The following is a 17,293-nucleotide window of genomic DNA, read 5'->3' as shown; positions in this document are numbered from 1 at the left end:
TAGTACGCGGGCTGGTTGTACGAGGACTGCTCAATCCGTGCGACTTTTGCACCTGGGAGGGACCGCGGTGAGTTCTGGACTGCCTGCAGCCTTGACAACAAACGGTTGATTACCTGGAATAGGACCTGAGCGGCAAAGTTGAAAATATACAATGATCAGTTCCAAGTGATGAGTTTTGTAAACGGAAGTAAAATACAAGGCGCAGATGCCGTACTCTGCCATCTCCACTTTTGCACGGCGGCGTGAACTTCGATGGATCCGAAAGCTCAATAAATAAAAACGTTTTCTGCCTCCAGACGCCACCCGTCGCGCACGTACGCTTCGTGACGTCACGGTGTTTACATACAGAGAGAGGTCCATTGCTTGCGAGGTTGACAGCAATATGCTAAAAACGTCTTCCGTTTCTTTACAGAGGTTCCGAGGTAAGACAACACGAAAACTTTTCTCCTAGAAGTCATTTATTATCTCAGTGTTACATCACCTCGTAAAAGATTTGAATACCCTGTATGCAAAAATGCTTTGTATATAAAATGGAATTAAATAAATACACAAAACAGTGTAAATACGTGATTGCCGTACTTCAAATCAACTCGCATGGCTTCTGACTCCCGGTAGTATTCCACTTTTATTTTAATTCTACCATCGCTGAAGTGTTGAAGAAGCACTGAAGAAGTGGCGCAGACATGCAAGGAACTGCAACAGGTGATGCTCATCTGCACGGTGCCCGGTGGCAATCCTCAAGAGCCATCTTCACCACCCTCTAAATGATTGTAGCTCCCCTAGAATTCATTTGTTGCCCGACTTTAGCACATCGGTGTATTCTGTAGATGGAAGTGCACACCAACCCCCTCTCAGCGGTTTCGCGCACAAACCCTGTGAACGGACGATTGTACTCACATCTCGCACACTCCTGCGACTACATCAGCGAGTGCATGTCATGCACCCACAAGGAACTGTGAATAGCACGGCAACGAGGACACAGACAGGCTTCACAAAGGTACGCCATCTGGAAAGAACAATGAAACCCTCGAAGAGAAAAAAAAAAGAGACCGCTGGCACACCGAACGATGCAGAACCATAGAAAATGACGTGCAGCCATACAGGCTCAGAATTACCCCTTCAGCAAACGTTCTACGCAACAGTCATTGTGAGGCAAAATACTTCAAATCACTGTGCAAAATGAAAAAATCAAGGACAAGGAAACACAAGGCTACCCCAACCAGGACAAAAACCACATAGGTAAGACATTATGCAGCAATGCATGGCGGACAAGTTTGACACATTCCTGAAGTGACGCTTAAATGCTGCCAAGCACTGAACTGGCCCAACGACAGTTCATGCCCCTCTCCCCCCCTCAGTATGCAGCCATTAAGTACAGGCAGTACCAAGCAAACCAACAAACACTGCGACAAAAAAAAAAAAAGTAAGGTTGCAGGCAATAACCTGACAGTGCTTCCCATCGACAAGGAGAAACAAAAAACAGTCAGAACAAATTAGCAGTGGTATTAAACAGAAGAGGCGTCAACAGCTTGAATCGCTGACTTGCACTCTAGGAATCATCAACCATGCAAATGTAACAATAGCCCCAAATACTAAAGGAAAAAAAAGGAAGCGGTCTATTTCTTCCATAAATATATTAAATAAAAATTCATAACACGACTAGCTATACCACAAGTGTCGTTGTCGCCATTGTGGAATTTTATGGTGCACCTCCCACTCTGGAATGATGGCAGAAAAACAAGCATGCGGCACACTTGAAATGAAAAAAAAAAAAAAAAAAAGGAACACAGAATCACCTGCATAATTCCAGCAAAGTATGTTCTGCGTCCGTTAAAGCACCGGTTCCAAAATAGTTGCTCATGTCTATCTGAGCTCAAATTAGGATGTTGAGGGCACGGGACATATATATATGTATATATTTATAGTTTTTTAGGCTCTGATAGTGTCTATTAGCACGTGCAGAAAATGCAGTGGTAGCACACAAGTTTCACACGCTGGTGCAACAATAAACTAAGAAATAAATATCATGTAACCAAATAAAGACTAGGCCTGGCCTACAAAAGGACACTGCGGTAAGAAACCTGTAGCTACTGAACACAAAGATAAATGGACGTAATGAAAAAAAAAAAGAAAAGAGCAAGAATGCAATGTGCTGACAAAAAGTGCAGCAACAGTGATCGCATCAGTAGGCGGCTGCTGTGTATGGCCACAGCCCCCAGGCAGCTGCCAATGACGATACGGTGCAGTGTTTTGTCAATAATAAAACTTACTTCAGTACAATGGCCACACATTAAGCTGTAGCTTCCCGGGAAAAAAAAAAAAAACATCTAGGCTAATGGAATGCAAACTTAAAATAGAAAGCATGCTTTAGAACTAAGACGAAACAGCTCCCAAATGAATTAAAAGAAAATAAGTAATTTCTGTGCTTCCTTAAAAAGAAGGGCAACAAAAAAATTAGCAATTGTACTGCAGAAGATGGCTCCGCTGAGGAAGAAGCCTTGTTTCAAGGTACCTATCCAGTTGGCAAAAACACATTGGCAGAATGAAGAAAGCACTGACCACGCCTCTGTGCATGTAACAACATGCTCATTGAAAGCATTCCGGAGGTCAGAGAATGTGAGACACCCTGTAAGCTCATACATTACAACTATTACCCTGTGCAATAAAGGTGGATGCTCAAACAATCGAGCAGACCAAGGCAACCGTCTGCCACACATACAAAGCAAAACAGAGAGAAAACAATGGGAACACCTCTGAGTAAATGTCACTCTAGTTTCGTGTTACCACAAAGTACTCCTAGTGAATAGAGTTTGTACACTGTATGTTGACTTCTTCAAAAAACAGCACTAAGCACTCCAACCAGACACTAAGATATCACGATTTCAGTGCAACACATAAATGCACCATGGGCGGGAAAGAGTGGGAACGAAGGTACACGCCCTCACACTAGATGGCAAGAGCTCTCTTTGGAATACGCCGTACAGCTGTGTCACCAGAACGCATTGTTTCCCTTAAAAATAGATGCGATATATTCATATATATATTTATATATATATAATATATATATTATAAGCAACATCTGTGTGTATACGAGTAACCATGATTTCCGCACTGTCAACAGGTAAATTAGTACAAAACTGCCGAGCTCTCCCTCTTGGCTTCTGCGGGGCTGAACGTTCCCCTCTCGTGTGGCACTCTGCTACCAGCTAGTTGGTCCTAGGAGCGGCTCGCCACCGCTCTTGGTGAACAGTAAATGGCAAAGCGTGTACAGCTCTCCTCCACGGGGCTTCCCTGTGGAACGCACTGTATAGAGAGACGGCTAGAAAAGGCAGAGCCGCTCGGTAGTGGCGAAACAATAAATACAAGAACAACCTAGAGCACCGGAAGAGTCAAGGCGTGCCCCGGGATGGATCAGGCTTCGGCACCGTTCCTGTGGTGGTGGGACAGCAGGTGCTTGTCGTACTGGTCCTTCCGGTAGAACGTGCGCTGGCACTCGCTGCACGTGTGGGTGCTCAGGCCCAGGTGCTGCCTCCGGTGCCGTCGCCAGCTGCTGTAATGGGTGAAGAGCCTCTTGCAGTCGTCGCATTTCAGCACCACCTGGGAGGAGCTGCCACCAGCAGCCCCCTGGTCACTCGCAGGGGAGCCCTTGGGCTCGCAGTCGTACCACCCGGGGTCGGATGCCACCGCTTGATCGTCAGCATCGCTGGCGCTCTTTGCGGAGGCAGCTGGAGTTGCCTGTTTGTCCCACGCGTAGTCCGGATAACTGAGAGGCGACCGCCTCTCTCCAAGAAGCTTTTTAAGGATGTTGCCGTTGCGGTCGAAGGTGGCTGGGGGGCTGCGCTTTCTCGCAGTAGTTAGGGCTGAACGCAGCTGTGAGAATGGTTCGGCAGGTTCGGACTTGATGGGGATCATGGTGATCTCGCCATTTTTTGGTAAAAGCTCGATGATGTCCTTGGAGAGCCGATGCTTCGCTTCACCATTGGCTGATGCATCCTGCTTGCCGCGCCCCGCCTGAGAAACAGGCATGGTCGACGCAAAGCCCCTTTTGGCCTCTTCAATTAAGATTTCACTTCTTGTTTTCACCCGTTTCTCAGGTGGAGCGCTGGTCAACTCCCCATTTGACATGTTGGAGCTGGACTTTGCTTCGGGGTTCTTGGAAGTTCCATTACGACACCAACTGAGGAAAGCTTCTCGCACCTTTTGGAAAGCGTCGGTGTCAATCTGATGCTGCGGTTCGGACACGGTCTCAGGAACGACAAGGTTCCCTACCTTCGACATGTGAGAAAGCACGTGCTTTTCCATTACGTCACGTGGGCCACATGCGTCGCACACATCACAGCAAAACCAGTCTACCAAAACGTGGTTCAGCTCCTCGTGTAAACGTGCATCATGTGAATCATCGAATGTGCGCAGGCACAAGTTGCACACTGACTTGTCATGGCAAATATGCGCCGAACCAACAAGGGGCTGACAGCACTTCTGACATCGCTTCCTTGCACTCTCATCTGCATCAGAGGTGTAAACACCCTGGCCGGCTTCGCCAGCAATGTTGATAATGTTGTGCACATCACGGAAATGTGCTACCATCAAATGCAACTCTGTGAAATGTTCTTTGCACCATCCACAACTGTAAGAGCGCTTGTTATGTTCACTAGGCTGATTATCTGTGCCTGCTTTGATTGAGATGGAAAGGTCATCTACTGTCTTATCATTGGAATCTACATTAGGCACGCTTGATTTGCTCTGGCTTGATATGTCCAAACTTGGAAGCATGGTGCTGTGCTTTGCGAGTACGTGCTCCACTAAAGCGGTACCATCTTCTAGGGTTAGGTCGCAACAGCAGCAAGTGTGGCTCTGTGCCTGCACCAACTCCTTATGGACAGACTCAATGTGCTTGACCAACATACAAGTATCCTTGAAGCAGCGACCACAATAACGGCAGATGTGGATTATCATGTGCTCCTGAAGATGCTTCTTTGAAGGGAACTTCGCAGAGCACAGCATGCACGTTTCCAGGGCCAAAAAGGTACGAGGCATGCCAGTGAGTCCTGTCCCATCTTCTTTTTCATCTTGACTAGAAGAATCCTTGGCCTGTTCCAGGGCATTTGGAATGGCCGACACGTCATCCTTACACTGGTGGTCATAGTAAGAGTGTTCATCGGGAAAGAACTGAAAGCACACTAGGCACGTGTACTTGTCAGCGGCAGAGTTGAGGGAATCTGCGTCGCCATTGAGGCCCACAAGAACAGTGTCTTCGGAGTTGGCGTCATTATCTTCGTTCCCCTGACCAAGCTTCTTGGCACAGCCCAACGCTTCCTCAGCTGTCTGCTGAGCTTCTGCTTGGCCGAGCTGAGGCAGCATGGTGTATTTTGATGGCCTACCTCTTCGCGAGCGAACTATCGTGTTTTTGTCATACTCCTCTGGGAGCTTTGAGTGCGAAGATAAAAAATGGGAAGACAGTTCTGAAGCACCTTCAGCAACCTGCCCGCAGACAAAGCACTTGAACTGATCACCAGAGAGGTGCTTCTTCTTGTGAGTTGTCAACGACTCTGAGCGAAAAAAGCTCATGCAGCAGTGCTCGCATGTGTAGGGACGCACACCAGTGTGCATCTTCTTATGCCTCAGGTAGCTGCTCCGGTTGATAAAGGTCTTCTTGCAGACTTCACAGAGAAAGACACCTCTCTTGGTGGGATCACAGAGCCCAGTCCCAGGGAAGGCGGGACTAAATGCTGGTGCCAAATCGGCTGCCTTGGATTCCTTTTTCGTCTTCTGGGCCTCCGAAGACAGCATGCCCTGAAGGCTGAACTCCGACAGCATGCCGTGGAAGACTTCCTTAGCTACCTCCTCGATGCGCATGCGCTTTGTGTCGTCTGCCTCCGGTGTGGGCGCCTTGGGGGCCCAGACACGCTTCCGCCCATGCTTGTCCTCCTTGTGCTTCATAAGCTGGGCCTTCGTCCCAAACACCTCTGAGCACAGGTTGCACATCCACTGGTGCTTGGCCCCATTTTGACTTTTGGCACTGCCGGCGTCGCCACCACTGTCCGGTGGACTCGAGTCGGCACCCTCCTTGATGGGCTGGAGGGACAGCGAGTCGAGCACAATGGTCTCCACGGGTGGCTTGGCAGCAGCGTCACCCACAAGGTCCACATCGCTCGTAGCGCCAGTGGCGAACCGGTGCTTGGTCCGGATGTGCTCCTTGAGCGTGTCGCTGTTCTTAAGCCACATCTCACAGACAGTGCACTGGCACATGTTCTGCATCATGCTGTTGTGGATCTTCTCGTAGTGCTTGATCCAAAGGTAGCGCCGGAAAAACTGCTTTCCGCAGATGTCGCACGTGTACCGGTGGCCACACGAGTGCATCCGCAGGTGCCGCCGGTAGCTGCCATAGTTGGTGAACGTCTTCGGGCACAGCTTACATAAATGCAGGGTCTTGCCATCGGGCAGGGAGCTGGTCGAGGGGGAGTCCTCTCTGCTGGGGCTGTTTTCACAGTCCACCACATCGTCTACTACCTCTGCAGCGGCGCTGGCAGTAGCGGCTTCAGCATCTTTGTCCTTGGCCGGTGAGGGGCTCTCTTCTTCCTCCGATTCCCTTGAGGCTGAGTAGTCCTCTGAGAAGCACTCGAGGCAGTGTTGCTGAAGCTCAGTTGGACTGCTGAAGGAAGTCCAGCAAAGGCCACAAACATGTTTCGGTGCCTCACCCCCATCACTGGCATTGCTGTTGATGTTGTTGCTGCCAACGTCCATGTTGCCATCTGGCATGACCTGCGCAGAGTAAGCACAAAATGGTTACCCAGGTTCACATCAGGACATGTCCTCAGTGTGGACTAAGCCCATAAAAGCAGTCTGGCGGTCACATCAAAATGATGATCGAACAAGACCAACTACAACTAAATGTCTTAGCAAATGCACTGCAAGCCCCAAGTTTGCTGATTAGGTATTGTAGTATTTCTTGCGTACCAGTCAATTTTTCTGCTTCCAGAAGCGCATTACAACACTTTGAGCTATCTGCCAGAATAATGGCAAGAATTGCTTTAACAAAAGGTGCACTAACTAAATTTGTTCAGAATGCCTTCCCCATTATGTAATAAAAAAGAATGATTTAAAAACTCAACGAAAAACAAACACGTGGTAGCAGCTTATGCAACAAATAATTTTTTTCAGGAGTGAAACAAATGGTTTAACTATAGCTTTAAACCCAGACTCACTTTGGCAAAAAAAAATCACTTTGCATACACATTTACAGCACAAGGGCTTTTTGATGGAAAGTGAACAAAAAAAAGAACGAAGAAAAATTTTCAGTAAGAGAAACATCTGCATTCACGGATTAAACCTTTTGAAGTTTTCTTCTTCATTCTTCACTATTCTAAGGGTGTAAATGCAGAGCAAGAAAACAGACATCTGGACCACTTCACTGTCTGCTCTACTAGGAAACCAGAACATCCAAATGGTGAACGTGAGGTTTGGAAGGGCCTTTCCACATTGACTTTTTCTTTTCGCTGCTTGTGGTTGGCCAAAGCCAGCTGCTCTGGAGCCCCCAGGCCTACATCCACATTGTCCAAGGCACGCGCGATGCAGAAAGCTGGGTCAGCAAACGCATGTGCCGGGACTCCACGTCCCGCCGCCGGCCAGGCTGCGCTTTAAATTTTGCTTGCTTCTCTGTATCTGCCACACCTGCATACGTGGTACCCGTACATCTGTGCCCTGTTTTTTTCTGTATCCAATGCTCACTGCATACGGCCATCTGTGTATGCCCCAGATATGATGCCATCTCCCACTCTGACTTCGCTTCGTGTTGATATTGCTCTTGACTTTTCGGCATTCAAGTCTGTACTACTTTTATGCAAGGCACAATAACAGCAAAGAGAAGCCCTTTCAACGAAAGTAACATGTAAAGAAACTGCGTAAGTCAGCTGTATAATCAAGGGCAAACCTTTGTTATAGCATGTTGAAATCCTCTGGCAGGCTTCGCACAAATGAAACTGCTATTGATGTGAACAGAAAATGAGACCCTTAAACAAGAGAAACAAGGAGTATGCTTCTTATGTTGAGCTACCATATTGACAGACCTGAGCCCGACGGGCCTTTGACATACATGCCTTTGACATTTCTGTATATACCTCCTGCTCTAAGGACAAAATGAAGAAAAATTAATCACTAATAATGTATTCCATTGTTCCGATAATACACAGCATGATCCAAGAATATTTCAGACTATGTGCTTGATATTCAGTAAATGCAGAATGACTGCACAGAAATCCATGAAATGATTTGCTTAACCCAAAAGCAGTGCAAGAAAAAAGCCTCCACAGCAAACGAGAAGCTTTTAATGGTTTCCATCCTTTAGCTAGCCTAGGCCAAAAAATACTGAACTGTAGTTCCGTAAAAAGGGCAAACGAAATGTAATTCTACGTTCTGTGTATTTACTCCTGCATGGTGCATTATTAATCCCAAATACATATAGAGATTCCAAGATGTTATACCCAACAACGTATAAACACTTCATTCTAGGTAAAGCGGTGCTCGTTCTCAAACATCAACACCAAATATGCAAAAAAGCAATATGTCATCGGCGAGGAAGTTATTTTAACATGTATACATCCCGCGTGTTAAAGTACGTCAAAACAACTATGTGCAGAATAATCTAGTTTACAAAATACATATGAACATGTGGGGATCGAAACTGTGCTCCGCGAAATCCGTACGCTACCAGTTTTCCACTACTGGAATAATTAGAGAAACATACACGAGTTCAATATGATGAAATTAATCGTTGTAATTGGCACCCATACCCAAATACTGTATTTTAATCTTATCCTTGAACTACCGCATGCGGTTTAATTACGCTATGGGTCAGTTATACAGGAATCAAGCAAAAAAAAGTAATAAAAAGTAAGAAAGGCGCGAGCTCGTATTTTAATCCACTCCCTACAGGCACGCACGTACTGGTCGCCTCGGCAAAACATCCGTGCGCACGCACCCACTCCTCAAGGAGCTCTTTCCTCCGATAATGACACGCGGCCCGTATATTTGAAGCGAAACCGGACGTCCCGATTCGTTTCGAGCGTCGAGAAGCGTATGAAATTATTAAGAGGACACCGCAGTGTCATCAATCACCAGTGCAAACGCAGCGCTGAAGCTGAGAGAAGAGGCTCGCACCACTAGAGGAGGGAGAGCGAGAACCTTAAACTGGACGCGAACACCCACTTGGGAAGCGGCGTGCTCGAGGTATCACAGGGAGGTTCATTAATTATGCCCTCCCGGTCCCCCTGGCAGTGCGGCACCTTCGGCGTGCCGGTAAATAATCACCACCGGCGCGATCGGCGGTCAGCGCGGCGCGCGAGCCGATCGCCGGGGCTGGGGCGCCGGCCCAGGCAGCCATCATAACGGCACCAGCAGCGGCAGCGCGGCGGCTAGTGGTCACGGGGTCCCCGGGCAGCCAGCGCTGGCCGAGCGGGAGCGCTTACCTTGGCAACGGCTCGCGACGAGACTGGTCGTCGAACCACCTAGACGACGACCCGCGGCTCGGCTCGGACCGCACATAAGTGAGACGGCGGCGAAAAGCTCGCTGGTAGGCCGGAAAAAGCGCCTCGTCGTCTTCGGTGCCGCCGCCGCCGCCGCAGACTCGACCGGGTGCAGCCGTCGTTGAGCGCCAGCAACACCTGTGCCTCGCCGCCGTCGCGGCCGTCGCGCGCCACCCCCGTGAAGCAGCACCACCCTGGTAGCCGTGATCGCTGGCGCCATCTAGCTAGCGCCGCGAGCCCAGATGGCCGACCGGTTTAATGCGCCACGAGCGGCACCGGCGCGGAGAGGGCGAGCTGCTGCACGCACCACGGCGGGGGAGAGGGGCCGGCACACTTGCCGGGGCTCGGAGCCGGAGACCACGCGGCCGGAGCTCGAAACGAACCCGCGGGCGGGCGGCACGACGCTTGCGCAACGCCGCTCCACCTCGCCGGCGGCAGCCTCGAGCGGCCGCAGCAGCGCGCGCTGCCGCGATGGCCACTCGGCCGCCGGTTGTCGACATCGTGACAGCGGGCGACGCCAGCCGCTCGGCGCGCTCGACAGACGCTGCGCACTTGCTTGTTTGTGCTTCCTTCGGGACAGCACTGCTACGTCTGCAGCGGCAGGAGGCGAGCTGGTGCGTCGTCGTTGCGACGCCTAGCTGGCTTCGCCGCCGAGCCTTGGCATTTTGATTACGGCCCGTCGGGCTCAGGCATGCATGGCCTCCGTCCGTGCATGGTCTTGACTTGACGGCCGGATGTGGTCCACGGCCGGGTGGCACCCTCCTGACCGCTCGGGCTAGCCAGGTCGTCGCCTCCCTCACGAAGGCGCTGCTTCTCAGCGGCCGGCACTGCCGCTGTTTTCCTCTCTTATTTTTTTTTTATTGGTATCACCAAGCGGTGTGCACAGGGTGTGAGTTGTATCGCGAAATACCGATTGAAAACGCGTGTTGTTTATAGCTGCAACGTAAATGCTACGCTGTCAATGGTGTAGCCACACTCAAAATTTGTTGAAATTCGATTATACGGAGGGCACAATACAGTAGTGACCCATGGCGATATATTTTGCGGGGTGACGGGCTGGGAACAAGTTGGACGAGTCCTGCATACCAGTTTCTTCATGTTCAACATTTGCTACACACGTGCAGCGGACAAGCGTACTAGTTCGAGATATATGGCCACATGCTAGCTCGGAAATCGCTTGTTACACTTGTTGTTAAGTTTGCCCTTTCGTCGAAATCGATAATTCCTTGAACATTGTGCAAGAATTACGCTCATGGGAGGTTTGCGGCACACCGTGCGCGACCTGGGTAGCCCTGTGCAGCGTGTCAGCGGGGGTATTGGGACACGCCCGTCACCAACAGCGTGTCATAATCAGCGGTGCTGGTGACGTCACTTCCTGTCAGGGAAGTCAAAGCCACTCCTCCTGGACCCTTGAGGCGAACGAACAATGCCAGCTCTTCGTCACCCCCTGAGGGATATATTACCTGACTTTTCAAGAACAATGGCAGCGCTCAAAACCCTGCATGGCGCTAAGGTCACGCTATTGGAGATTTAGGCGAACGCAGCCGGCTTGAACGGAAAAGAAGTTGAAGAGGCTAAACGGGCGAATATCTTTTTTCACTTTCTCTCTCGCTCTCTCTGCTTAGCTGCGAGTCATATTTTTTTATTGTTTTCGTTCGGAGACGTTCCCCGACCGACGCTGCCAATCTGCAAACCTCTGCGTGGAAGCAAAGCTGGCAGAACTAATTATTTCCAAGTCCTGTCCTCGGTTTCCCAGTCAAAATGGTGTTGCACTGTGATCGTCAATTCGAGCTAAGGTATCGTAGTGTCGCATTATTCAGACAGCTTGAATGACACGACACTTAACTGGCGAGATGCTACCGTTATGCGTTGCACCCGTCCTCGTCGTAAAACGTTGTAATAAGATGGCGAAAGCATCGAACATAATAGCATTTGAACCTGTAAACTCACAAAATGGCCACCACGAAGTCCTCATTCATTCCCTACTTTATTAGGCTCTCCCTGCAGCTTAACCGCGATTTGATCACCGGTCTACTTCGTACAAAAGTTTCTCACGCCGGTATCTGTTAACTGGAGATATAAATGTAGTGCAACGTCGCAGCGCCCTAAATTATAGGTAAGCGTACCCTTCATTTGGGAAACCATCAAATTTCCATTAATAACTATCCTTGTATGAACAAAATGACCAGAGGCTATTAATCTTTTTTTTTTTCTAATTTTACATGAGGAGGGGGGGAGGAAGCAGGCTTTTTTGCTCACTTTTCACGGTATTCATACTCCTAGATTCTGGATTACACACCCAAGGTAGCTTCGGCACTTCAGAGTTGGCTTGTACTCACTGTGCATGCAATAATGCGATGGCGAATATATATCCAGTAAAACCTAGTTTACTTACAAGTACGCGATATAACCCCCGTTATATCGAGGTCCTGATTTCGTATTTCGTTATTAGCGGATCTCGCTATTAGCGGTCTCCGACAGAAGCGGGAATCGGTTGTTCCACGCACTGCAGCGGGGGCCGGCCATGAAATACCGCAAAATCTCGTTAACTCGAACTCGGTTAATTCGAACTTCCGGTTAGTTCGAACTCACGCTCTTGTCCCGGCAGAGCCCTGCATATATTTCAATGGGGGAAAACTCCCGACAATTCGAACGTGTCGGTATCCAGAACGGTTAATTCAAGCTATGATCCCGTGCTTTCCATCGCTTCTCGCAGAATATAAGTCGGCCCATAGTGATTACGATGTGTTGTAAATCCAAACCAAACCAAATTTACGAGATGCAAAACGATGAAGCAGGAAAACAACACCGTGGCTACCGCGCTACGCTCCTGCAACAGCTTATTTCGCTTCTACACAGGGCGCCGCGCCACCGGCGCCAGTGCTCCGGCGCATGCCGTTATTATTTACATAATATTATTTATGAAACCGCCTGCAGACACGTGCAGTAGCGCCTAATTCGGGATAACGAGTCCAGATGTGGCTTCTTTGTGTACTGCCGGTGCAGTGTGGTGCGATGTCCATTCATTCTAGCGCCCGCCCACTAATTCGAACTCCGATTAACTCTAACGATTTTATGTTCCCCTTCGAGCTCGAATTAACGAGCTTTTACTGTACTTCGAGGAGAGCGCGAATACGTTATAATGAGCGATTTCGTTATAATGAGTGCTTACTGTAGTTATAACAAAAGCGAACATAAGTGTGTGATATCGGAAGGAAAGTGTGTAGCGTAGCTTATGCAGTTGGGGAGCGCCGACTGCGCTTAGAAATGTGCGCTCAATTATTGAAGCTGCTTGCGTTCCTGAGCAGCTAAGTACAAACCTAGAAAACGCAGTCAGTGCATGGGCGGAAGGCTTTCGATGTGCTGCAATAAAAAGCGCGGTGTGAAGTGCGGATGGCTTGAGCGAAAAAAGAAAAAAAAAAGCAAAAAAAAACTGAGGCATAATCTTGTTTTTTTTTTTTAATTTTAGCAGCACAAAATATAAAAGACATAAAATGAGGCTCAATATTCCCATTGTTTGTCGTATAAAAACATCGCTGGCACAGATGTACCGGTGTTGAAAAGTTTGCCAGTACCAGTGAGACCAGCGATACGAGTCCAGAGCTGGAGAGTCAAAAGGGAAAGGAGGGAAATGGTTGCTCGCGGTGGGCAAGTACCTTTTCGGTGCTTTTAAAAAGAAAGAGCTATCGTGGACGATACTCATCACAGACTGCCCAGCCTCAATAAATGGCTTGCCAGCGCTGCAGTATGTGTATATGAAAATATTATTTTATTAAAGACCTTAGTTCCAACTGAAAGAGCAGCTGCCTACTCCAAACTGTGGAGTAATGAAAAGCTAAGTGACCTTTTAAGAAACCACGAGGTAATAAAAGCTAGATTTGAAAGCACAACATCTGAAAGATCGCACATGTGCTCAAAGAACTATATGGTGTGTACATTATATACCCCTGCATATAGAAACGATGTATCCATATCAGGTATGTACTTATACACTGCATTACATCGCCTTCGTCTTGACGTCGCCCACAACAAGAAATTCCTCTAGCGCATTCGATTCGTCGACGTCATCTGCTGCACTTGCGGACATCAAACTGGAGACGTGTGCCCCGTACAACTTGAATGCCCCCTTTATGCGACCGAGAGGAGAAAATTTAATGGCTTGATATCCTTATCCTCTTATCTGGTATCTTAGCTTATCCACTTATCTGGTACGCCCCTATATTTGGGTCCGTGCACGACAATCTACGAAGCCACAACGGAGCCTTTCTTGCCCCAAAGGAGTTCTTTCAAGCGACGAAGATATGCGAACCCGCTGAACGCACGCACGTTCCCCTGAACGAGTGTGGTAACACTCATTGGGGCATACTGTATATAGGTGAAAGTGTTTGTGTCGCGTAATGGCCATTTTGTAACATTTTTATGTGTACAGGCTTGCTGCTTTACATTGCTGTGTTGTAAGAAAACATGCACTGAAATTCATTGTCCTTTATAATCGAAGTTGGGTGTGCCAGTTTCTCAGCATTATATCTACGTCAATGAAGCAAAATTTTCCCCGTCCGGATGCTTTTTTTTTTTTTTTCGCGTAAAAAAGGAAGCTTTTTTTTACTTTTGCGTAATCCAAAGTAACTTTGTTTTCAGCTGCTAAGAGCATCCGTTGTAGTTCACGGTCAGCGAAGTCCAGAATCAGCGGCGGCTCTCTGAACGATCACAAATGATGGCAAAGAGGTTCCTCCTGCTTCGCTCGGTCGCACTCCGCACTCGCTACCTCGCGGCAATGCAGAGCAGGGATCTTGTGGGACTCAAGCCTTCAATGGAGGCCTGCCTTTGGAGTAAATAGAATCTGATTGTGCGGTTACCTAGTATTTATTTATGCTAGTATTTGTGTTGATTTTCCTTTGCAGGTGTGTATGACAAACTGGCGTTAATACCTATTGTCAATTGTATTTGTTTATTTTTGTTACGCAGCCATCTCTGTTTAAATCTAAAAACGAAACTCTTTGGATCAGTAGTAAGTTGTTGTAGGGTAATCTTTTGTTGTATCTTGTATCTGTTGCTTTGATCCCTGCAATTGTTGTAAGTTGCATTGTAAATAGTGCGTAAGTATCTTTCTGTATTACTGTAATGGTATTATACAGATATTCTTGTGTTTTTGCTATTTTTGATGCAGCACTCGCTTTTTGTATTATCACGTTTTGTTTCTGCTGTGCCGCTGCCTCGAACCGGTCTCCTGGGCCCAGTCAAGCTGTTTGTTTTCAGCTTTTAGCCCTGGCGACCATCCAGACAATCTTTCTGGAAAATAAAAGATGAATTGAATTGAATTGCGTAGACGGGACGCACAACCTCCAGACATTTTGGCTGCCCGGAAAGAGGCCGGTTTTTTCTCCAAGATTTCAAAAAAAGAAAAGTAAGACACAGACATCTTGTAACCTTCGTAACGCGTGCTTTGCACGCAGCGTGTACGTCTCTCCTTGCGATAGTGCAGACGAAGCCGTTCTGCGCTGGCATTCACATATGGCGAATCGAAGAATGAGGCACAGGCAAGGTGAGCATGGAACTAGCCAGTGCCATCGCTATAGTTCATTCTATGCAGCCAAATCGAAGGTACCTATTGGGTGCTTTCTTAAACACCAGTTAAATATAAAGCAAGTGCACTCGGCGCTGACACAGGGTTGTGGTGGCAATCACATTTATTGCGTTGTTCAGTGAGGGTGGTTCTTCAGTCCAGCGATCCATGGCACGATCCTGGCTGTGGACGCGAGAAGATGCTGCAGGCCTCCAGTTGAACCCTGGTGGCTCGATTCCCCCACAGCTCTGAGAAGTTGAGTGGGAAGGGGAGAGGTGTTCTTGCCTCGTGAATCCGCAAATGGTTTGCGACCAATGATTCATGATTCGTACGTGAAAATGATGGCAGTAGAATTACACAAATGCGAAAGAAGCAAATGCTAGGGAAGAGCCCTTTGGCGTGAACAACGAACCAGAGGTGGTTGGAGGGGGCAGTTATCTTTGGCAGCTACTGCGTGAGAACTAAAACCACGAGAGAAAAAACTAAGCTGAAGAATTAGCGTTGGGTGGGGTGCGTTCACGAAGTATATCTCGCGTCTTGTAACAGGAAAGAAAGAGAGTGTGTACTACCGATGCATATTTTCAGTGCTCACTCATGAACGAAAAGTCAGTCTTATGATACAAAGAACCCCGAATTATAAATCTGATCATCCCAAAGAACCGTACCCCGAAAGATATCAGCTGCCACGCTCAAAAATATTTGGCGTGCTGTAGAGCAAAGCGGTGGGTCTAAAATCCAGAAAAATAAGTCGTGTTGGGAAGGGTCACGCAATGCGAAAGGTGGACAACGGCTTTCCGCCACAAATAAAAGTAAGGCTACCGACGGATATCGAGAAATATAAAGCTGAGGTCGAGCACTAGCTGGAATACAGGGATAAAAAAGAGGAGAGGGACAAAGCAAGATAGCAGAACGGGAAAGCCATTGGGGAAGTCGTCTCCCATTGTGATCATCTTATGGCTTTTATGGCAATGATTGGTTTCTTTTTCTTTTCGTGGCGTCTAACCTCTTCTTCGAACGCTCGTGGGATAAAGTACGCAATGCCGAATCCCGTCCTTGACCTTCAGTTGAACAACATATGGTTAGAACCTAAACAGCGTGCGACTTTTTTTCAAGCTTGTGGCACACTTCGAAAAAATATAGCCCTTGTGCCACTAACCGTCAAAGATGCTATTTGTACATAATGTGTACACAACGGCAGCCGGCGGCGTTGTAGAGAATAGGCTTGTTCTGGGCGTATCCCGAGCTTTTCCACATGTGTCGCGTGTGACTAACACTGTATTTGCGCGCAGAACAGGTGGTAGGCAGTCATTGCTCCCTACAGTTAAACAGCTGCTGTCCTCGCTCAGGTGCATCCAAAGGCACGCGTGTTATTAAAACCGCCTGCAGCGTGCCGCGAGCATCACTCACGATCCCCCGCACTCGTTCGTGAAACATTTTCCCTCGAGAAACTAAGGGGCCGTCCTTGTGAATCCACTCTGAGCCCGGCCAACCTGCACGCGCAACGATCACATTCCGGGTCGCTCCCCGAATAGATAGATAAAACTTAATTAAAGCAATCTAAACTTGTACACTTCCATATACGTCACAACCCACTAACTTTCTCTTGCACCAAATGAATTAAGCAAGAAATCTAACGGGGTGTGAAAAGAGAATTGATTATAAAACCACATATCAGCACGCAGCGACTAGCCCAAACAGTTTCCAAGTACTCCGGGCAGTCAACACTTTGCACAACAAATGTCTGTGGAGGTGAAACACGCTACTCCAAAATCAATTCACAAAAATTTCACAGGTGTTCACAGAAAGAGTTCAGAATCTGTAGATGAAACGGTACAATATGATGCTGTTCCTGACCACTATGAAGCGCATGGACCACCGTAACGGAAGGCTTCTTCACCTAGGGCTGCCAACTCATTTTTTAAGTGACTCAGAGGGATCTATCGCACACGCCACAGCAGTGGAAACATCGCCCGTTGCGGTCGGGCGCGAATACACGCGGCACAACGATTTCGCCATAATACAAAATCACCAGCACAAATTAGGATGGGGGGGGGGGGGGGGGGTAAAGAGAATTTACTGTAACTAGACATTGGGATGCACAAGGAGAGCGAGTATAACTCCGTTACCTCAGAAATACATCTGCTCTTCTTGCTTTTATAGCCAGCAGCTGAAATTCATCTGATAGAGTCAGTGGGCTTGTCGCAAAAAT

At 48.1% G+C, this 17,293-nt stretch overlaps 1 protein-coding gene across 1 annotated transcript; it reads right to left on the bottom strand.

Annotated features, from left to right (window-relative positions):
- Positions 1–440: 440 nt before the first annotated feature.
- Positions 441–10,035, bottom strand: LOC144178454 (uncharacterized). Its single transcript, XM_077706321.1, has 2 exons — positions 9,465–10,035; positions 441–6,762 (listed from the first exon to the last, which is right to left on the bottom strand). Exon 2 carries the CDS (start codon positions 6,757–6,759, stop codon positions 3,412–3,414), a length of 3,348 nt encoding a protein of 1,115 aa, XP_077562447.1. The 5' UTR covers positions 6,760–6,762; positions 9,465–10,035; the 3' UTR covers positions 441–3,411.
- Between the last annotated feature and the right edge of the window lie 7,258 nt (positions 10,036–17,293).

Source organism: Haemaphysalis longicornis, unplaced genomic scaffold (genome assembly GCF_048455015.1).
Source record: "Haemaphysalis longicornis isolate Haplotype H1 unplaced genomic scaffold, Haemaphysalis longicornis Haplotype H1 scaffold_4, whole genome shotgun sequence".
Taxonomy (NCBI): Eukaryota; Metazoa; Arthropoda; class Arachnida; order Ixodida; family Ixodidae; genus Haemaphysalis; species Haemaphysalis longicornis.
This window is presented reverse-complemented; position numbering and strand designations above follow the sequence as displayed.